The sequence below is a fragment of the Mus caroli genome, unplaced genomic scaffold (assembly GCF_978045245.1).
Source record: "Mus caroli unplaced genomic scaffold, Mus_caroli_1 scaffold_6, whole genome shotgun sequence".
In the NCBI taxonomy this organism is placed as follows: domain Eukaryota; kingdom Metazoa; phylum Chordata; class Mammalia; order Rodentia; family Muridae; genus Mus; species Mus caroli.
Window position 1 is genome coordinate 92,646,309 of NW_028227261.1, and position 23,606 is coordinate 92,669,914.

General features: G+C 48.7%; 1 protein-coding gene across 7 annotated transcripts in view; it reads right to left on the bottom strand.

Annotated features, from left to right (window-relative positions):
* Positions 1–23,606, bottom strand: part of Znf618 (zinc finger protein 618) — a 175,963-nt gene that overhangs the window by 32,235 nt on the left and 120,122 nt on the right. For 4 of the 7 annotated variants that reach the window (XM_029476687.2, XM_029476686.2, XM_021160790.3 and 1 more), the window contains exons 4-10: positions 18,630–18,725; positions 15,802–15,879; positions 15,243–15,281; positions 10,746–10,835; positions 9,895–9,930; positions 9,724–9,801; positions 1,641–1,730 (exon numbers count right to left, since the gene is read on the bottom strand). In XM_029476687.2, the coding sequence (XP_029332547.1) occupies positions 1,641–1,730; positions 9,724–9,801; positions 9,895–9,930; positions 10,746–10,835; positions 15,243–15,281; positions 15,802–15,879; positions 18,630–18,725 (507 nt within the window). The remainder of the gene's footprint in view (positions 1–1,640; positions 1,731–9,723; positions 9,802–9,894; positions 9,931–10,745; positions 10,836–15,242; positions 15,282–15,801; positions 15,880–18,629; positions 18,726–23,606) is intronic. The other 3 variants (XM_021160792.3, XM_021160791.3, XM_029476688.2) reach the window with 1 other exon arrangement.

The following is a 23,606-nucleotide window of genomic DNA, read 5'->3' on the forward strand; positions in this document are numbered from 1 at the left end:
AAGCACCAGGGTATCAGGGAAGTTAGGGTGCAAGTGGTGTTCTTCTTCTTCATGTGTCAAGGGAGACTGCACAGCTTCAGGGTGGAGGGGCAAGCTTGCAGCTGCCTGGAGGGGTTCAAGCCCACACCCCTCTTACTAACACAATGAATAGAACAATGTGCTCTGGGAAGCAAAGAAGTAACATAAATGCTGAAACCCAGCTGCCTTAGGTCTTGTGAGTACGCCTCTCTCTAAGAGCATTCTAGGTAACATGCTCTCTGGCACTGGGCAGCAGCTACCCACAAACAGCCCAATGCCTGGCACCAGCATCAGAAGGACAGGATGGTACCCAGTCAGTAGAGCCTCTGCCATACACTCTCTCTCCATATGGTGTGCATTAGGGCCACAGTAGGTGTCTACCTGAAAGTCATCTCCCGCTGCCGATGTCAGTCCAGATCCTGGGGTAGAAAGACCACAAGAACTCCAGCAGATGGGACACCTGAGCCCAGAGAGACTCACCAGGCAAAAGGTCACTCAACAGCTCAGCACAGAAACAGTCCAAGGACCACACCCCAGCGCAAATAAAGGATTGAAGCTGCAATCCAGAGAGTCACTTTGCCTAACCACTCTGCTAGCAGGGAGGAACTCCTTGGGAAGCTACCCCTTTTGGAGCAGTGGATGACTCTATCCTTACTTGGATACCCTCAGTCATAGCCACCTGCCTATGCTGCTGTTGAAGGCCTGGGACCACCCCCAGACAGTGCTGTGACCTTAGGTTGTCTCTCTCCCCCCAACTCTTCCCACTCTCAGAATGGGGGATGATCCCCATAGTTATGCAGTGAGATGTCCACACAGGTAAACTCCTAAACACCACCACCCTACTGCCCCAGAGGTCATGTAAATCCTGCCTCATCACAACTTATGTCTCTACCTGTACAGGAAAGGGTGAAAGGCTGAGGCCCTCTGGCTCATACACTTAGGGATTGACCTTCCTCTGACTGTCATCTGCAGAAAGACACCAGGGAAGTCACCAGGAAGGCTTCCAGGCATCGGAAGAATGGAAAACTGATGTTCCCTGGGAGGGGCAATTGAGTGCCTTTGTATCCTTGCCAGGAGAGGAATAAGGGATGGTCATGGTCTCCAGTAAGCCTATGATCCCTGGGCCTGGTTTTCAGGTCTTTTGCCTCCCACCTTAGCATGCTGTCTGTCTCCTTAGCTTTCTACCACTTGGGCTGTCTTGTCTAGGCACCCTCCCATCAGCAAGGTTGGGCAGTGGTCAACCAGAAAGAAAGCTACATCCCAAAATAGAAACTATAGGGGTGTGCACAGAGTCAGGCAATCCACAACGTGCAGGTGTGTGGAGAAGGTAGAGACAGGGCCCACTTCAGTTCCTGGACAAATCACATCTATTAGACACCCACTGTATGAGAGACAGTCCCCTAAGCTACTTTGAGAGGACTCTGCCGAGTTGGTTTCTGAGCAGGCTTTCTAGGCTATTCTACCTCATAGGCTACCTCATGGGCCCAGCACAGACACCTGATAGCCCAGACCTGAGTTCACCTTCCTGACACCTTCCCTGGCAAGGCTCCAGAGTCCTGGCCAGTGGCTAACCACTGTCCCTCCCCAGGCCTCCCCATTCCCCGACTGGAGAAGTAACTCACTGATGGGGGCATGTAAGGCCACGTGCTCCTGGTAGGGCGTGTAGTACTTGTATTGCTTCCCACAGAACTCACAGGTGTAATTGCCGGTTTCTGCAGAAGGAGAAAAAGGTGTGAGAACAGGCGCCTGCCCCCCCCCCCAAGAGATCAGTTATCTCTTAGCACCCAAACTCCAATCCATTATGGGATCACCAACCAGACTCAACTTGGACTGTGGAGTTGTTCTGTCTGGTTCAAATCCCGGCATGGCCTCTCTTGTAATCTATGACAGTTTGTGCTCTGTGTATGGGGTAGGAATGCAGAGTGGGTGCCTGTACGCATGTGTGCATGGGTTCTCATGCGTGAGGAGGCCTGAGGTCAACTTTGGGTTTTTTCCTCAACAGTTGTTTACTTCATCTTTTGAGACAAGGTCTCTTGCTGAGCCTAGAGCTCACTGTTTTGTGGGACTGGCTGGCCAGTGTACTCCAGGAATCCACCCTTCTCTGCCAGCTTGGAATTACAGGCATATGCTGCTACACCTGGCTCTTTATTTGGGCCCTGGGGATCTGAACTAAGGTCCTCAAGTCTCCATGAAAGCACTTTATGAACTGAACCAACTCCCCTGCCCCTTACCACTTTGTCCCTCCATTTTCCTACCTGTAAGAGGGAGGTAACAGGGGGATATCCAGAGGACTGCTGTGAGGATTAGCTCTGAGTGTGGAATTCTTAGAACAGTGCCGAACATATCCTAGTCTCGGGTCTCAAAAGCTCCAGCCCTGGTGCTAAGAAGACCCCAGCTGGATCCCCAAGCCAACCTTCCCATCAGCCTTTCTGTAAGCCTTGCCCACTGCTGGGGTCACAACCATGGTCCCTTATCTCCAGGGTCTCCAGGGTAGCCCCACCCACCAGAGCTGAGGTCCTACTTCTTAGTCCTCACTAGGTTTAAATATTGTTTGTTTATTGTTATATGTGTCTGAGGTATATGTGGGTGCATATGTGCTGCAGAATACAAGTAGAGGTCAGAGAACAACTTTATGTGGTTGGTTCTCTCTTTCCACCTTTTCATGCATTCTGGGGATCAAGCTCAGGTATCAGGCACAAGGTAATGAGGCAAGCATTTTATCTTGCTGAGCTATCTTGCTGGTCCATCATAGACTCTTACCATTATATTTCTCTAGGTTCTGCCTAAATCCTCCTTTAAAGATGTCTAATGTAAAATGGTTCATCTGGGGACAGTTATAAAATATTGATAAACACAAGCTCAACGATTTTTAAAGGAGCAAGTGCCATCTTCTACAATCCCTATACCAAGGGTAACATCATCTCACAGGACATCAACAGCTGCCCCGCCCTGCCCCACACCCCTCCACCCTCCCCTCTGGTGTTTCTCTGCTGCTACCATTTGTCTGGCTCCTATGGCCTTGAATTAGCCATCCCTGATCGATATCCTCTTTGTAACCTGGTGTATTCAATCGACAATACTTTGTGGACATCTTGCCCAATCAATAAATATTGATCTCCAGGACTGCCTTTATTGGATACATGGCTCCCATGGGACTTGGGAATTTGCTGAGCCAGTTGCCCTCCACCAAGGGACATTCAGGTTGTTGCAAGTCACTCCCCCTCTTATTAAAAAGCGCTGGGATCCACACCCTTACAGGGGCTTCTGCACATCTGGTACGTGATCTAAAAAACAGTCACTGCTCAGGAGCCTGCCCATGACTTCCTAGGGCTAGGTGGGCAAGGATGCCCTTCTGGAGGCTTCTGCTAACCTCGGCACCATCACCCAACCATACCCTGCACAATTACCACCTCTCTATTTTGCATCTCTGACCTGGGAGGGAGGAACCAATTACACTACAGGTTTATTTTCCTTTTCTTTGATTGCTAAGGAAATTGGTTATTTTTTCTTGTATAATTAACTATAGCTTTTTCTTTGTGAATCTCCTTTTAAAAAAATTGCTACATTATTTGTAGAGTCCTGATATCAACACTTTGTCACACATATTACAGGCAGCTTTGTCTCTGCCGGCTTCTTAGTCCCCTTTGCTTCCCTCCCAAGACGGAAACTTTAGGATTTTGAGTAGTTAAACAATATTTGGATCTGATGCATGAATACTGAAAAAGTATGTATATTAGTTCCTGTCAAGGTTATTGGATCAACTGTATTAATTTAATTATATTATTTCAATCTTACATAATCTTATCCATTTGCTCCAGCAAAGACTAAAGGCTTCAATAAGCCCTCCCATTCCATTGCGTCTCTGGATTTACTTTTTAAATTAGGCACATTATTGCTTGGTGTATGAAAGCTTGTGCCTCAAAATTTCTACTGCAGGGATAGGAAACTTGCCCAGCATGCAGGATGCCCGAGGTTCCCTCCCCAGTTCTGCATAAACTGCACATGGTGGTGCATATTTGTAATCCCTGCAATAGGGAGGCAAGGGGAAGAGGTTCATCTGCACGTGGAATTCTACGTCATCCTGGGCTATGTTACATGAGACCTGCCCTAAGACACTGCTCCTAAGTGATTCCCAGACCAGTAACATTAGGACCAAAGGAGCCTGACAGAAATCCAAGATCTGTTAAAAGAAAATCTCTATGGGTGTGGCTCATAAATTTATCTTTTAATGAGAACATTCTAATGCATGGGAGAGTTTAAGAAGCATTGCTCAAACATTTAATTAAACCACTTTATTAGTTCATCTGGCATTAATATTATTAAGTTCCTAGTGATCTGTCAGGTCGTGATTCCTACGTGTTTGCATGTGTCTAATGACATGTTCCTACACGATCCCGTGCTTTCATTCATTAAGCAAGGATGGCACTGAAGCGGAGGCTGAGCAGAAACTGTCATGTCCTTATCCTCAAGTTGCTGTGTGGAAAGGGAGACAGACGATCAAACCATCACACGACTTCAAAACTGCACCGGCGGTATGTGCGCACAAGGAAACAGACAGCGGTGCCACAATAAGCCATGACGGGGCCTTTAATCTCTTTAAGGGAGAAGGCCAAAGTCCCCAAGAAAGACACACAGAAGCAACGAGAAAAGATAAGAACTAGGTATGATGTTAGTAAACCATCAGTGATTGGGATTATTTCAAATGAGCTTGACAGCTTCTGTTTTCTCACCAGGGAGATTATAAAGCTTGCTTTTATTGCCACGATCAATTTGGTTTTACATGGTGAACATCCTAATCCCCACACCCGTAATGCTCCAACAAGATGCCACAAGTAGGGAACTCCAAGCTCTGAGTCTCTGTGTCACATTACAAATATTTAATGAGATCACTTAGAGGTTATCAACACACATATATGAAAGGTAAGTAAATTCTGCATTTAGATTCAGATTCCACCCTGGAATATTTCATTATGATATGCAAAAAATCCAAAAATCAAAACCTATTATTGGTCTTAAGTATCTTGGCTACAGGAGCGTCAACCTGCACTTTTTCTGTGCATTATACTCTGGTGTGTCTTCCTGGGCTCTGCCTGTTTGGGTATGAGCTCTTTGCTTTCCCATTTTCACCTGTGTTCAATATTCCTTATTATTTTAGACAGCATAAAGATATATTTCTTTAATTGTTAACAGTGGGATAGAAATGGCATTTTAAAGTCTTTCACTGCTGAGAAAGGGTGTTTAACCTATTTCTTATTAAACTGAAAAAAAATTATTTGTATTTATGTGTCTCTGTGTGGATGCCATGTGAGTGTGGATGGCCATGGAGGCCAGAAGAGGGCATCAGATCTCCTGGATCTAGGGTTATAGGTGTATGCTATACATTGCTGGATGTGGGTGCTGGGAATTGAACTCTGATCCTCCAGGAAAGCAGCCTTTAACCACTGAGCCATCTCTCCAGACCTTTATCTGAGATTTTTTTAGCACATGTAAGAAAGTCCCACAGTACAGATCAACCACCAGGCTCTACTCCAGAGATTCTGGTGCCATAGGTTTTGGCTACAGTTAAAGAATTTCCATTTTGAATAAACTTTTGATGAGCTGATCCTGCTGGCCATGGACCACACTCTGAGCCCAGTGGGATTAGCCAGTCTTCTGCTGTGCACAGCACTATAACTCTATTGTATGACTCACCAATCCATGCCTCTCTCTTACTTTCAATTTTTATCCCTTTTTTAGGAGCAGGTTCTCACAGGCTCAGGCTGGCCCTGAACTTACCACATGGTTGTGTTTGGCATGCATCACCATGCCCAGTTTATGTGATGCTATAGATGGAGCGCAGGGAGGGTCTGAGCATGCTCAAGAAACATCTATCTACAAGCTGAGCTACTCTCAGTCCAGTTTTATAACTCACATCTATATTTAGGATAATCTGATTTACAATGGTTAAAACGTCTTTGTTCACACATCCCCTTACACTACAGCTTCTCGGGTGCTTCCACATGCTCCATTGACCAGTTTGCTGAGTAGATGTTTTTTTTCAAAGGTTTTCTGAATTTGCTTTTTTATTTGCATGTCAATTCCAATTTGCCCAGTGTAAAATTCTTACAGCCTTTCTCCTTCCAAACATACTGACTTTCTTGGCACATACAATGTTTCCAAGATGATATTCTTATTCTCAAGACATCTGATTGGAACTCAGGGGTAGATACGACTTGCTTTCTACATGCAGATGCCTCCGTTTTCCTCTTCCTACCTACACCGTTAAAGCCACGAGGATCTACTGATGTTAGTACATCCACGTGTTGACTCCACTTGACGTTATGACAGGCCTTCCAAACTCTCACATACAGAAGTTCCATTAGCTCAACAACTGTTTCTTCTATTATGTCCTTGTGATCTTTGTCATATGGGTCACACCATCCGTCCCTTTGAGCTAGTTCCTTGCTCTCACGCATTTCTTAAAGTCTTCCACTACCACTTGTCCTTCATGTTGCTAATTTCTCCTGTGCAGAGCAACTCTGTCATTACTGTCATGCAGTGTTTCATTCTGCTGTTGTATTCTGTCTTCCCTACATCCTCTCTGATCTTCTGCCCTGTTCCTTTTTAATTTTATCTGCTGCTTTTCACCATACAACCCCAGGGCCGTGCAACCTGTGAACAGTCCCTCTAGTGCGTACATGCTGAAGTACTGGGCTCCACTGTGATGCCATCTGGAGTTGGGACCTCTGAGACATGATTAGGATTCGGTGAGATCATGAGGGTAGGAACCACATGGGGACTAGTGTCCTTAGAAGAGACACCAGGTCTCAGCCTCCCATCTCCCTTCCCCTGCCACCCATAAGGGGTGACATACAAAAGTCATCCGTAAACCAGGAAGACACAACTCACCAGAACCCAACGCCATGGGCAGGACAACATTGGGCTTCCAGAGCTGTAGCAGTTACTGTTAATCCTTTAGGCTGTGTGGTATGTTATGGCAGCCCACATGGGAAATGAGTGGTAACAACTTTCTCTCTCTCCTCTTCCTCCTCCTCCACCACTTCCTCCTCCCCTCCTCCACACAGGATTCTTGCTCTGTAGTCCAAGCTGGCCTTGAACTTGAAATCCTCCTGGCTTAGCACTCAATTCCAGAAATACAAGTAAGTGCTACCGTGTGGAACCTATATTAATTTCTTATATGTGGTGTGCAGAACTGTTTCTGTCTAGACCTGGACACAGATGGTGTTTAGAGATACAGTCTTCCCTGGACTCTCCTTGCATTTTTTTTTCTTGTCAAGTGGAATTTTCATTGTTCTTGAGTTTTTGTTTCTGTTTTTCATGCTCTCTCCCTTATCCAAGCATGAAGACCATGTGAGCCAGCTTCCCTCTCTCAATAGATGATAACTGTCCTTCATGTCCCTTCTGCCCACAGCCACAGCAGTCAACCCCAGCCTGCAGCTCACAGGGACTGGCAGTCAACCAACCCTCTTCTTTCAGCTGCTGTTCTCTGGGTCACCATGACTTTGCTTCCTCCTCTTCCGCTTGCTCAGCTGATGTAGTGTGGAAAGCAGACTTCCCTCCAGGAACCCTCCTCTTCCCTAGAACTTTGGGGCTTCCCTTAGGGTAACCAGGCTCCCCTTGTCCTATGCTTACTTTATTTTTCAGAGATTCATAGCACAGACCTTCTCACATAGCATCCTCATCCTCTCCCACACACTCTCACTCTACAGGGAACTTGACATGGCTGCGGCTATCTTAGTTCTGCTGGGGTGAGCTGGGGGTGTGCTGACTACCAATCCCGAGTTCCTCGGGGAAATCCCAAAGCACTCAGTGGGGAGTCCTCCAGATCCTAGAAAGGGCTGTACATCAGGTTATGCACAGAACAAGGCTCATCCTGCTCTTCATTCTTTTTTGTTTGTTTGTTTGGTTGTTTGTTTGTTTGGTTGGTTGGTGGTTTTGTTTGGCTTTTAAGACAGGGTTTCTCTGTGTAGTCCTGGCTATCCTGGAACTCACTCTGTAGACTAGGCTGGCCTCAAACTCAGAGATCCATCGTCTTTGCTGTCTGGAGTTCTGGGATCAAAATCATGTGCATCCTTCATCTTAATGGTTGGTCTGTAGGTCCTACCTAGTTAATGTGACAAGGACCATGCTAATTTACTTACAGTAGAGTCCTCTCCAATCCCTGTGACCATGCTGAAAGGGGAGGGCTATCGTCACTCCACTGCAGGGTGGCTCAGACAGACTTCAGAAATAAGATACCATGCAGCTTGGTGTAGAGTTGGGGTGTAGGTTTGGGGCCAGATTTCAAATTCCTGTCCTGGTTGGCTTCCCAGTAACACCCTCATCTCACACCTTGGATAAGAGGCAGAAACTGGGCTGGACACTTATTACATATATTCCCTAGCCATGGAAAAGATGTTCCAGTTCCTGTGCCCAGTTTCCAGGTGAGCATCTGCTGTGCTCCTACAACCTCACTCTCAGTATGGGGATTTCATTGTTTTCCCAACCCACAGGACGATTTTCATGCCCCCATGTCTCCGATGTTTAGTATGTATGTGACAGGCACTGCACAAGCCCCTCTGCAAACACCGTGTCCTCTGCAGGCTCCCAAATGAGTCAGAAAGAGCTCCCCTAAGTATGTTGAGACAACAGGAAGGGAAGGCCCCATGGGCAGCATCTGGAACCTTCCAAGAGCCCAGGCAGAGCTCCCCTCTCCACAGCATTCCTTATCCCCTCATTCTGTTTTGGTGTGTGCTTTTGCAAACAGCCTTGGCTCCTGATCATAATGAACAACCTGAGTCCATAACGGCCTCTTCTTGCAAGATAGTAACCAATGCACGGGAACCATGTCCCTCTTTGTGGTCCTACGGTACCTGCCTACACTGATCCTGGGGATCTCTCCCTATCTAGTCTCCTCCTAGCAGCCTGAGTTCCTCTCCATCCTGAACTCAGCTCCATAAAGATCAAGTCTACACACTGGATCCTAAAACTCAGAGTCCTCTAAGACGTGAACTCACCATTGTGTTTCATCCCTTTGCCAAAGCCAGTGTGCACGTGTGGACGGACACACACACACACACACACACACACACACACACACCCACCATGCACACCTCTGCCTGAAATGTCGGGCTCCATTCCTACCTGTATTTGCCTGGAAATCTTTGAGGTTCTCATTCTGAGCTTCTTTGGCTCCTGAAATGCTTTGGGTTCTAACTGCTCACTTGTCTACAACCTCACACCCAAGTGCAGAGCCATGTCTGTCAACCATATCTGTACAGCCTTCAAGACAAGTTTGCTGAAGACACACAAGTTACAAGCATGGTTCTTGTCCTCAGGGGTTTTATGGAATAAGTGTAGATGTCTGCAGGTGGCTGCCCTATTCAGCTTTGTTCACTGAGATGTCCCTCAAATGTCCTCGGTCATCACCCTCTGAGTTCCTAACATGTTCCAGGCACTGTGTTACCATGCAGTCTGCAAGCTCATTAACATCTACCAAGTTGGCCAGGAGCATTTCCCTCACTGCTATGGGAGACAAAAGTTCAGCATGCTAGCAGGGAACCATAAATGAATTGCTGTGAGCTGGCTACTTTCACTACCGTGACCTTGACCATACCTTGTCTGCAGCTCCTAGAAAGCTAATGTCCCTAGACTGCCCAGCCCAACTGTCAGCCCACCTCCTTCACCCATCCACCCCTCAGTCCTGGGCCCCAGAGTCCCACATACTTGGTCCAATTTTCTGGAAAGGCTCTGGGGGCTCCTCCTTCACCTCATCAGTAGCCACGACACCTTGGTCAAAGGGGTCTGTGGGAGAACACACAGCCTTAAACATTTTGCTCACCGAAGACATAAGAACCCAGCTGGAAACAGAGAAAATGGGTGGCCACAAAGACTTACCTGCCCGGTTCTCGGGAGCCCCTTCCACACTGAACACTGTACCCAGGCGGGAGGCGACAGCCGCAGGAGGAACAAAACAAACAGGAGTTCTGTGAGTCCCTGGCCATTGTGACCTCTGCCAGCCATGCCTAAATTCATGGGGTAGCCTGTGCCACCAGGAGGCCTGACCTGGCCCAGGAGGAAGCCCAGGAAGGCAGGGTCACAGCAAGGCACATCCCCCACCCTGGGCCACTCTTACTCCTCACTAGGGCCTCAGAACACCCCAGCAGTCATGGGGTGGAAGAACAGGAGCAAAGAGGCTCAAAGAGGATGAAGGTAAGGGAGGCAAGAGGAGAATGGGGCAGAGGAAGGAGGCCTTACAACACTGCTCAGCACTGGAGGTGTAGGGCTAGATGGGGAACCTCAAGTCCTTTCTGGGTCTAAAACCCTCCTTCTAGGAATCTTAACATTCTACAGATGAATGGCTTGAATTTATTGTTCTAACATCCACCTCGATAATCTGAGATGTCAAAGGACATCATTCATTTTAACAAATTGGTTTAATTTCACTACTGAATGCAAACATTCAATATAAAACTGTAGAAAGACCTGACCTGAAGTTTCAATATTCAACTCACTTTGAACTATTAAAAAACAAAAGCAAAAACAAAAGCAACAAAACAAAACAAAAACACCCCCAGCAATTTCATCTGGATCAGCCACAGAAGGGAGCATGTATATGAGGGGACATTCCCTCCCCAGAATCTTGCATGGTAGGTCCCTCTCCCCAGGGATGTGGCACTATGCAGGAACAGTGATCTGGAAGAAGGGCATTTTTCTGGTGTGACCCAAAAGTGAGGGGCCTGACTCACCATCCACAGCGTGGAGATCTCGGTGTTCCTGGAAGCAGCTGTAGTATTTGTATTTCTTCCCACAGATGTCACATGTGTACCTGAAATTGTCTGGGGAGAGGGAACAGAAAGACACTGATCTGAACAGCACACTGGTCACCTGATGCTCAGTGCATCAGACCCTGAAATCAAGATGGAACCAAGCCAGTGAGGCCCCAACTGGAGGGCCCCATGGAGAACTTGATCCTGATCCATTGAGTCTCAGCACCGCCCATCTCTTCTGAATAGAGACAGCTGTGGTCTTACTCTCTGAACCTCTGAGCAGCTCCTCCATGCTTAGCCAGGTCCCCTCTATTCCTCTCTGGTCCTCTATTCCGGGCAGCCTTAGATTGCATTCTAAACTATAAGGCTTATGACAACAGGTGTCCTCTGTGGAGACCCAGAACCATAAGACACCTCGGAGTTTTGCTCACCAAACTGACCCTCAGACCGTCCCTGTGAGAGCTAAGTGAAGGCCAGATGTGCAAGGTAGCTGGGCCACACTCTTCTCTTGGGTTCTCTCAACCACGGAGGGAGACTCCTATGAACGTATGAGCCAACTAAAGAGAAGTGATCTGTCCAAGTGCCACCATAGGTACCCTGGCTTTGGAGATTTACTGATGTCCCTTGTAGCTAGTGTTCACCCCCATGGAACTCTTTCTGTTGGAATGTGGTCAAAGTGATGGGATGTCATTCTGAAGTTAGATGACAGGCAGCCAGGACATGCCACCTGCCCCGTGCTCACTCTGGTTGGCTACTATGTTCTCAGTTTAGTCATAGAGAGATGCAGGTGGCAAGGAGTTGAGTGGCTAGTGGGAACTGAGGCCCTTAGACCAATAGTTTAGGAGGGACAGGGTCCTGTCACCCTCACCAAAATAAACCTAGAAAAAAACCCTACAAGCTGAGCCCTGGGATGAGACCACAGCTCTGGCCAACTCTACCTGTAGTCCTGTGCAAGTCTCTAAACCAAAGGGCCCTGAAAAGCCACACTCAAATTCCAAACCATAGAAACTGTGAGGAAGCCTGGGTTAGTTACTTTGAGTCATTAAGTTTTATAGACTTGTGCTACACAGTAAGACAGCTAACACTGGCCACAAGTTGGCCTGTTCTGTAGGCCTCCCACAGTAAGGTCAGCAGCAAACTAGGCCTACACCTTTGCTTCCAGGGCACACCCTCTTGCATTTGAACTAGCTCAGACCTGGTGTATGTGAGTGACCTGTGGAGAGCATGTTAATCCTGTCTCCCTAGGGTCCCTAGGCAGCATGCAGAGGTGCAGCAGCTGTGCAGAGGGAAGAAGAGAGCGAGCTAGGGACTAACTACTCACTGAACTTCAAGCCAAAGCAGGCCAGGGTACACAGCCTTTCTCTGTTGAGATAAACTATGCTGGGGTACTTTGTTCTGGAGCTATGTCCTGCTCCCCAGCATCCAGTAGAAGAGCCAATGACATACTCCATGCAAACAAGGCAGCTCAGAGAAAACTTTCTTCCCATTCTGTCCCATAATCCCCAGCTTCTCCTGTAATTCCATCATCTTCTATGGATACCAACAGGGACAGCTACCTGGGGGTTAACTTCAGATGAGGCCTCGGTTGATTGCCTGGAGTCGCCCGCCCTCTGCAACTGCTCACTCTGCTTGCTTCTCTCTCTGCCCACAGCCTCTCCTGTCAGCAGGCCTGCTCCCCTCCCCCACAGGCCACAGTTCCCTGCTCCAGTAAAACTTAGAGACACCCTTTCCTCAGCTTCCTGTCGCTGAAAACCACCTCCACCCGCCCTACTGAATCCACCCTCATATTCCAGAATTTTAATGGAAGAGTTGAATAGGGAGAGAGAGTTATTCCTAAAGGAGTCTGCCAGTTAAGTCATATTTTCACAAGAGAACTTGGCATCCCAGGAATGCCACCATGGACCTGTTACAGGAGGCAGATTCTCAGATGAGACACCTAAGCCCAAACCCCACTCTACCATTGACAAAAGTATGACTGACTTTGGACTCACTCCCTAATGCCCCTGTGAGATGGGAATAACAGATCTTTATAATGAAGAACGGAACAAGATCCAGCTGTAAGGCATTTTCTTAATTACTGACTGATTAGTGATTGAGGGCCCAGTCCATTGTGAGTGGTACCACCCCTGGGCTGGCGATCCTGGGTTGTATAAGAAAGCATGCTAAGAAAGCCATGAAGGAAGCCAGGCAGTAAGCAGTCCCCTCGTTGGCTTCGGAATCAGCTACTGCCTCCAGGTCCCTACCCTGTTTGAGACCCTGTTCTGACTTCTTTCAGTGATGAATGGTGCTGTGGAAGTGTCAGCCAAATACACCTCTTTTCTCCCCAGGTTGTTTTTGGTCATGGTGTTTCATCATGGCAACAGTAACTCGAAGTTAGACAGAACACAATGGTTACCACCCGACTAACAGGGTAAATGTCACCCAGCAGGACATAGGAGATGAATATGGGAGCTGGAGAAGTATATGGTGGAGGACTGGTCTTCACTCCTCTCACACTGAGAGATGGGTGAGCGGGTGGGTGTGTCTCTATGGGTTTGACTGGACTGTCTCCCGGCTTAATGCATGGCAGGTCCTTAGACAAGGAAGCATAAGGACTGTTGTGCCAGGCCTGCCTCTACTGCTAACAAGCTAATGGCTTCCACTCCTTTGGACCCAGGTCTTCTTGTGCAAAGTGGCAGTCTGGAATTGGCGGGAGCCTTTCAGCTCCAATGCCCTACAGCTCTGTGCCAAGGCTGTTCCATAAGCTCACTAGACACAGAGCGCTGCTGCTGGTCTGACCTAGGTTGAGACATAGGACAGAGAAGACAGCTCTTTGGCTATGGGGAAAATGGTCCATAAAGAGGAAGGAAACAAGCGGGGAAAGGTCTAAAAATGCTCTTGTGACAGCACTGACACCAGTGATCTAATACAGTGTAAACCAGACACAGCACAACAGCCCATTGCCAGGATTCCAGGGAGACCAGGGACCCAGAATAGCCAAGGAAGGAAGGATAAATACGGAAGGTCTTTAAATGTGTGGCTGACCACAGGCAGACCACAGGGGCCAGAAAAGAAGGGAGGAGTTATTGAAGCAGACAGAGATGGGGTTGGGCTGTGGGAAAGACGGCTGCCATTCCTGCCAGCCATAGTATATGGCAGGTGTCTAACCAAGCTGAACATGGAATCTATATTAGCTTTGCTTACCTCTCAGAGTCAATGGCTCAAGAACAGTGTTCTTAGGGCTTGGCCTCAGGTATAGGGTCCTTCTTCAGCTCAGGCTAGCTTAAACACTGACCTACTCTGTTTTGGGTAACATTTATTATCTTTGAGTATTCTATAACGGTGCAATAAAAACAATTAACAGGATCACATCCTGGTTCCTGGAGCCAGATCCTATCACCATCTTTACTGGTAGGAATCTAGCCTCATGTCCCCTTGGAGTTTCCACTACAAGGGAAGGGGCACAGAGATGCCATGCCCCTGGGTATAACCTCTTCACCATCTGGTCCTCCACAGAAAACATTCCTTGGCCCCTACAGGACAAAATGTTTATGTCTTAAGCAAACAGCTTGGTCTGTCCACCCACAGAAAGTGTCATGGAACGTGGCTCAAGAACCAGAAAGCAGACACTTTCAAGGGTGCCCAATCTTCTGACTTCCACTAAGCACTCCATGCCGGTGCTTTCTGACAGTCTTAGCAGTGAGCCCCTCAGTGCCTGGCTTCAGTCAGGGCTGAAAGCTCTGTGTGCACGCACACCCATGGTAGCTAGGTTGCATCCACTCTCACCTATGCACTCGGTCCTTCAGGAGGTTGGACTTACGCAGCAACTCCTACACTGACCATCTGGGTGCCTTCTGCTTTAGAGTTGTGAGGAACAACACTCTAAGAACATCTGAGCTTGCATCTTTGGCTGGACCTAGACATATGCCTGTCTGAGATAGTCACTGATGGTAGAACTCTTGAAGTCCATGCTGTCCACTGGTAGGGTGGCCTCAGAGTGTACCCTGTGGACTGTCTGCTTATCATCCCATGAGGTTGGAGTTGGGGGGAGGGCAAGCAGGACCTGTTGTGATAGAGGACAACTATCACAGGGTCTCAGCATCCAGAACCCTACCTAAAACAAAGCACCAAGGAGCAACTGTCCCAGAGGCTGAGGGTCCTCTCAGAGAACTGTCCCCCAGCACAGAACCCTAAGCCCATAAGTCAGGGTCCAAAGTATGTTCATGACGGCACGGGACAACCATAGTAAAGATGTCAACTCAAGGTTTCCCAGAGTACTTGGCCCGAGAACCCTTTTTTGAGAGACCCCTCCTCAGAATGTGCATGCTATGGAACCCACTTGGAGAAGGTCTGCTCTTACTTCACAAAGCCCCTCTGGTCTTAAGGCCTGGCCTCCACCAACGTGTTTCTCCAAGGCTGTCCTAGGAGGGAAGAACAGCTACTTCGCAAACTCACTGCCTGATCCCCACCAACCCAGGATGTGGGGAAAGTACTCACTGCTCTGGGAGGCTCCCTCCCCTGAGGTGGCTTCAGTATCTGTGAGAGAAAGAAAGAAAGAGATAGGAAGGAGATAGCCAATAGTCAAGAATGATGGCAGGGTCAGGGCTGTGGAACAGCTATGGGGAGTCGGGAAGTGCTGTCCACCCATGGACACTAGGAGGGACAAGGCTCATTTCTGCTCTGAGGCTCAAGGTCAGAAAGGCCTGCACCTGGGTCTCTCTTCCCTGTCACCTGGGTCAGGAGGGGCAAGTGCCAGTCCATTTATCCCCTGACCTTCAGAATGGGAAACAGCTTCTGGTTTCTCTCTTGAGTTGTCATGGGGAACAAGAGAGGATGTGAGTGCATGGCCTTGTGGGGGAGGGGGAGGTGATTACAGAGCAAGACTGAGCAGCCCCAAGGTCATCAGAGGCCTAACTCCTGAACCCCCATCATTCTTCCCACATCAAGGAGGCTTCCTCATTCCTCCGTGGCCCTCCCTCCTATGGTTGAAGGAGACTGAGCTGTCAGAGACCCTAGGGATACCCAGCAGAGGACGGGACAGCCCGATGCCACTCACCTCGGTGTGCCCGCACGTGCGTCTGGAAGCAGTTGTAGTACTTGTACTTCTTGCCGCAGATCCCGCATTCATAGGACCCTGGAAAACAGCAGGGTAAGGGCCCATCAGCTACCTTGTCTCCACAAGGCCCAGGAACCACAGTGCCACTGGGCAGGGATGGAGCCTTGGCAGACAAAAGAGCATCGAGGACCAACAGAGACAGCGCTGAGCTGGAGTTCATGAAGCCTACACTTTATAGCCACCTGAAACCTTTCTCTGTGCCTCGGCTTCCAAATCTGTAGGATAAAGGTGACAACCTTGACTTGAATCCTGACCTTATACATTGAGAGGAAAAAAGAGAGGGACCCAGAGTGCTCTGTGATGAGCCACCACACTATAAGGATGTCACTCAGGCTGATGTGCTCCCAGCAGGGGGACAGAGAGGAAGACCAGAGGCTTCACATGCGGCCACAGGGGTTCCAGTCCCTGTTCCGCACCTGCCAGCAGCCTGACCTTGGGAACTTCTCCAGACCTCATAGGCTCTGGTCTGTTCACCTTCCCGCAACTGGTTCTTCACTTCCTCTAGCAAGTGTCCTATCCCATGACAGAGCTCACCAAGAAGAGCAGTCCCCACCTGCTAGGAACTATGTTGCTGTCAGACACAGAACAGCCTCACAGTACACACACACCTGACTTCTGCCTCTTGGAGCCTTTCCAGGTGCAGAGAATTAAATGGCTGACCCTCATGGGGGATACAAACATGACCCACCATTTTTAGGACCTGAAACAAAGTCTGTGGCAGGGAGGCTGGATCTCGATGACAGGACCTAACCTGGCAAGGGACCCCAGGTAAAGTGCCTGTTCATCTCCACTAGAAAAAGCCCTCCTGCAGGCTTGAGGCTACTTGGACCTAGCTCACACCTTCCAGAACAGACAGGCCAGGAAGAATGTGCAAGAAGTCTTGGTCCCAGGACAGGCAGAATGCAAGCTACTGGGTCTGGGGACCTAGGCATGTGCCTTTCCAGGAAACTCCTGGCGCCCTGAGTCAAGGTGGGGGAACATCACTTCTTTAGTGCAGGTCCAGAGGAGCATGGCTCTGCTGTTCACAGTCCACACCTAAGTGTCTTCTCTAGAGGAGGCAATGGGGTTAATGAGATGGCTGAATGAGGACCACATACTCTGTAGACACATGGGGAGCGATCATGATTACTAAGCGCCACCCTCTGTTTCTGGGCCTAGCAGCAGAGACTCTTCTGTCAGGCAGCTTCAAAGAGTTTGGATGCCAAACTTGCTCGCCCATTTGAACTCACTTTTACTTGTCTGAGTGTTGTATTCCTCACCTGCCATCAAGACTGTGGCTCCTGCCTCTTAAACAGTGATAGCAAGACACAGACAGAGTACATGAGCCACTGGCACACAGGAAGTACTAGGGGACAGTGGCCAGGGCCGGTGGCTGTGTTACTGTGAGATACTCTGGGCCCACTGACATCCTTTTGCCACACAGCACTCAGAAGCTGGCCTTTGAGGGGTTTCTGCACACATCACCCCTGCCACACAACCCCACAGCGATAGAGCACGTGTATTTCTTTGCATTCGGCCCTGCGGCTGGCACACAGTGAGGACTCAGTATTTCATGTTGGCTCGCTGCTATACTCATCAATCACCAAGTGATAACTTCCTGACTTTCTTCTTGGTGCCTCCACCTACTCTAACAGCTTCTGCCAATTTCTTTCCACCAACCAAGAATTTATTGAGCATCTGCGATGGCCAGGCACCGAGGCTCAGCAGCGAGATGGATGTGATCCCTGCCCTCCATCTAATGGGGGGCAGATGGGTCAGCAGGCCTGGAGAAAACGTGGTGATGGTGTTGTGACAGCCAGAGGAGGACCTGGGGGCTCGAGGTGAGACCCTGCCCAGCTGTAGTGAGGAGTGCAGTGTACAGGGTCAATGCTGCTTATAATGAGTGCCTTTAAGGCAGTCAATTCATCTCCTCTGCTTCTGGAGAGCTAAGGGTGCAGGCTGCCATGGCCTCTAGCCATCTCCCCACCCCTTCCAGAGTGAGGATGGACACCATATGCTGGCAGGAGGAATTCCCAAGCTCACCCTTCCATCACCCTTAGTCCCTCTGGGCCCTGTGTGTGCAAGGTGCTAAATGAGCAGAGAAACCAGAAGCTCCCCAGAGTCGTGGCCTCACTGAGCAGTAAGGACAGCCAACCTGGGTCCAAATCTTAGCTCACAGACAGTTAGTCAGGAAAGCCCTCAGGGAGTTCTAGGACTCCTCTCTGTGAAACAACAGCCTGGGTGGTGAGGAGTGGTACCACTGTGAGTCCTTAGCATGAAGCCTGGTACTTGGCAGACACGCAGTACGTAAGAGCTGTGGTGACCAACAGCCTTTCAAAAGCTCTTTCTTCAGAAGCAAAGTTCCAGAATGCTCAGGAGGAGGAGGTTCATGGCCAACAGTGACCAAGAAAATGCTTAGTGCCTGGCCCTGTGCTGGTGAGACACAAGGCACAAAGCTGCTTCAGGCTGGAAGTCCTGCAGGGAACGACCGAGGTCACAAACACGGGTGGCTGTGGGGTGCTCCTTCTTCTGTATCTGTGATCCAGAGGAAGTGCTGCTCAAATGGTTCAGAGTCTAGACCACCAGATGTCCAGATGTCCTGTTATCCCTGAGGGTGGACTCAAGATCTGCTCACAATGGCTGGATGGGATGTGGGGGAGGGTGGCCCCTCAGGCCCTGAGGTACTAGCAGAGTTTGCTCACTCAGGGTATCCAGCTGGCAGCCACAGCCAGCTGTGCCCACCCTCCATGATGACCCAAATCAGGCCTCATCCCTCAGCCATCACGTACCAGATGCATATTTCAAAGCTTGGTCAAAAATCCAGGTCCCTGAATACCGACTCCGAACAGATCCGCCGTGGGGGCTGCCTTCTGGAGCTTTTCCATCTGAATTACGTAAGAAATCAGAAAGAGCCCTTAACGTTGGAGAATGCCTTATTATTTAGCTTAGGGTCAAGGCCAGCTGGGGAAGGGGGTAGCCAAGCACCTGGGTTATGAGGGCCTCAGTCCTCCTAGCTGACATTAACAAGAGTAGGGCCATGTGGCAACCTCCTCAACTTGATAACTTTGGCTCACAGCTAGGTGATGTGACACATGCCTATAATCCCAAAACTCAGGAGGCTAAGGTGGGAGGATGGTAGGTTCAAGGCTAGCCTGTTATACTACATACTGAGTTTTAGGCCAACTGAGCTACAGAGCTAGACTCTTTCTCAAAACTAATGAACAGGGCTAAGGAGACAGCTCGGCTGCAAGCATGAGGATCTGAATTTGATCGCCAGAAATCATGTAGAAGACACTGGTCATGAGGTACATATTTATAATCCTAGCACTCCAGAGGTCAGAGTAGGTAGGTCCCTGGTTCTGGCTGGTCAACCAGGTTATTATACTTGGTAAGTTCTGGGCCAACAGGAGACCCTGCCTGGATCCAAAAGAGGAGGAGTGCTGGTACCTGAGGAATGATACCTGAATACCTGAGGTTGTGCTATGGCCTCTACACACACACACACACACACACACACACACACACACACACATGTAACAGAGCTGTAAATGAAGAAGCCATTAAGAACAAAACCTCGCCTGGTTTTTGGCATACATCTTGGAAGGAGTCAAAGAATCAAGTGACACCATGAAGCAAACCCCATGGTCTCCGGCTCCCTGTTCACACACCCCAGCTCTCCAAGCCCTTTCCCTGCAAACAATGGAAATCATCATGAAATGAAGGCCAAGCCCGGTCTCATTCTACACGTAAGAAATCCTCATTCACAGATACACGAGCCGATCGAGAAGGATGGGCAGCCGTTAACTGTTTCACCGAGAAGTGTGTCTTGGATAATTTTTTATTTTTACACTTACACTATTTATCTAAATTTGTTCTTGACAAATTGCAGGCTAATCACAACCCAATCTGGGGGAAAAATTAAGAGGTTTTTAAATGCAGAGCTTTATGATCCCAGGGAAAAAATTTTCCCCCAGAAATTTCTATTTCAATTTATGTACCTCTTGTTGTGGCAGATGAGTGTGAAACGGTGATCAATAAAAGACTTTCAAGCATAAAAATATATTACATTAGGAAAAAACCCTGTGGGGGTGGGTGGGCTAGAAATGGCCGTTCAAGGAGAGAAAAAAAGGAAGATATAAAATCTCTGTCTGCTAGAGATGAGCTTGTTCAGATGTTTCTTTAAAGTGACAACGGCAGGCCCTAAAAAGCAGTGGCATTGTGATTATTTGCAAAATGCCACCTTTAAAAAAGCAATACAATATCCTAGGAATTATAACATTGCAATTGGTAAAAAATGAAAAGATGTTCTTTTAGGAGGCCTAAACTGAGGGTGTTTGATGTCCTGACCTGCAAGATTCATCTCATCACCACAGTCATCCTGGAGGTGATGATGCCCTGAGCAGAGCTAGTGCCAGAGCCTAGCTTGTCTTTTAGTCCACCTTTAAAGCTATTCTCACAACACTGCTTCCTTCTTGTCCCAATGACCCAGCATACATATTCCACTGAGCATTCCAGACACAGTGGGGCAGACTGGAGCTCTTCTAACATACAGCCAGGATCCCTTTTCAACAGGGATTCTCCGCCAGCACCCCTTCCCGGTTTACCCCAGATGGAGAGCCAACAGCGGAGAAAACTGGGTCTGGAGGGCAGCCAGCACTGAGCCTTCCCTTGTGGTTACAGCAAAACCTAAGTGTTGGTTCTGGCACGCTCAGGCACCTAGATCTGCCAATAGCCTACTGAAATAGGAAACTCACTATCAGCTGGCATTACCCAGTAAGACCTGGCACCTCTCCTCCTGGATTTGTCAAGGACTGAAGCCCACGTGGCTGTGTCTGAGCTCCCATGGAACTCATCACTCCATCCAGAGCTATAGCCCTGTGGCTTCCACATGACCGGGGTTCCCTCTTCTTCCTCCACTCCCCATTCCAGGATGGCTTTGTGCACACAGTGTGCCTAGTCACTGCCCAGGATGGCTTTGTGCACGCAGTGTGCCTAGGACACCTCCCTGCACTATCTAGTTTCCACATGACCCTTGATTCTTGTAGTGGGGCCAGCCACCATCCTTGTCCACCTCCGGGACCAGAAACTCATTCTCTCACAGGTTTTATTTGGTTATCAAATCATTTCTATCACAAATGACTTCCTAGCCGCTCCATACTGGTTGGACCTCCTGGAATATGTCTGTTTAGTGTCCCAAAATACTGTAGGTTGTGAGTATCTAGCCTCCATCACCATGCTCCCTTCCCCTATAGGCCCCTTGCTTCTCCAGGAAACAATTCTTGCTTGCCCATGTGCCCCTCTCTATAATGCGTTAACACCCGGGAATGACCTGGTTGGCTCAGTAGTCACAAGAAGCAGAGTCTGTCTCCATGAACATGGGACACCCAGGCTCTGGTTGGTTCCACAGCACACTCACTCCATGATGGTAACTTTTGAAAACGAGAATGAGTGCCTGCCACCCTTATCTCTTGGGACCAGGCAATGGTCTACCATGATGTCCTAGATGAGGTAAACACAAGTGGCCACCCTAATCTCCATCTAGCATGATGACAGCAAACAGGTCCCATTTCCAATTTCCTGATTCCAGCTGATTGGCAGTGCACTTCACTATATTGAGGATTTTGCAGAAGAGTGTACAGGGGTCAGTTAATGATGCTAACACGAACCTGGAATTGGGAGTGGCAACAGGGGTGCCTGCATGTGTCATTCTTCATAAAGGAGCTAAAACCTTACATGTTCCAGCTTCTCCCCAGGCTGTAGGGCAAAGCTGTACCTACAGCATGTCAGATGGGCCAGGCATTGGTTAACACATCAATTCACTTCTGGTTTTCTCTAACAACACTGTCAGGCTCAGTATCATCTCTGCTCTTGTTAAGAAAAACCAAAACAAAAGAAAACAAAAACAAAACGAAAGAACAACAACAACAGAAAACGAGCCCTGGGTCTGGCCCACAAATCCCAAGCTGGCTGTAACTGCATCAAGATGCTAAGAGCAAGACATGCCTTTCTCAAGCAGCAGCCAGCCTTCTGGCCACCAACAGCCACAGCAGGATTCGCCCAGCCAATGCCATCCATGTACCCACGACCCTAGTAGGAAATGTCTTGAATAATGTTTGTGTCCCTGGGAAAACTGTTGATGGCTTATGTCCAGTGAAGACTTGGGTAGGCTTCACTGCCCGGAGCTATGTGACTGAACGGGGGCATTATTCTATTCAGTAACAGAGCTGCTGAGCTCAGAGTGTGCAAAGCCCATGTGTGCCACCAAGTGACTCAGGACCATGAACTAAGCACACTCAGATACCAGGGCAAGAAGGCACACACGCCAGCACTTCACTGATGCTCAAAAACAGGGCTAAAGCAGATGCTGTCAAGGAGAGCAGGATCTTAGAAACAGGAGTCGTACTCCACTGGTGTGCTGTGCAGTCAAGAACTCTCTTGCTTCCCACAAGATCTGCCTCCCTATAAAACGGTGGGATCAGGTCAAGCGAGAGCATGCAGACTCCACTGTCCACATCTACACCAACACAGACTCTAACAGCCAACCATTCCCTCTTTGAGATCCTCAACATTGAACTCTCCACAGCAACAGATGAAACCAGGACCTGGGCTTCAGGTTAAATCCATTTGCTACCAAGAGATGGGTTTGTTTCTCTTCCTACAGAGAGTCCCTGGGTTCTTTCTATGGCTTCCTTGGTTGGCAACAAGGTCAGGACAGCTTCCTCTTAGTCTGACCCTGTGCACAAACCACATAGCAAAAAGGACCTGCCTTGGGGACAGGAGAGGAGCCACATGGTCTTATGTGGCTCAGCTTTTCAGCTGGTGGATTTTCTAGGGGTCATCTCTGGGTATTCTATAGTCTCTTCCACCAAGAGAAGGTTACAGGAAATTACCCAAGACACCCAAGACTTGAGTTGTAGGGAGGCCAACCTAGAAGGGAATGGAAACTCATCTGGTGCTGATTTCCATCCTCATCCCCACCCCAGGTCTATATCACATTGGCTTATTTTTTAGACTAGGGAGAAACGCTGGTACTTTACATACCAACACGCAAACTGTACTACCTCGATAGCCTGTTCACCTGTCACTAGGCACAGTATCAGGTACTTAGGACACCTTCTACCATGTCCTTACATAACACAGGCATCTGTATGGTGGGCACTGCAGCACACAGAGGCCTTGTACCATGAGAAGGAAGAGGTATAGCTTCCATTTAGATGGCAGACCAAACTCTTCATATGGCTTCCCTCATCTGAGGGGGCTAAGAACTACTCATATTCTATGGGCTAAAGTCCTGGCTGATGAGCAGTGACTTGAGTGGAAAATGAGCACCCCTCGCTGGCAGAAAGCCTGAGGGCTCAGGGTCTTCACTGTGTGGGCCACTGGCTCAGGGAAGTCACTCCATAGTTCTTTAGCCTGCCTGCTGGAGGATTCCCTGACCAGATCTGCGCTCAGCTACCCTCCATAGGACATCAGGGGGAGGGCAGAAATGGCTGCTGGGCTTCAAGAGTATTAGCATGAGAATAAAGGTATGCCCTCTTCTCCATTCATAGATCCTGGAGGAAGCTTGGTCCTTGGCTTTGGGGAGTGAATGCTGAGGGGCAGAGGTCAGGCAAGGCTCCCCACCAAACATCTTTTGTAGCATCTTCATACTACCCGTAGGATATGGGTACTTCTTAGCCCCCTCAGATGAGGGGCAGTCATATGAATAATTTGGTCTGACATCTCAACAGAAGCCATGCCTCTTCCTTCTTGTGCTAGCAGTCAAT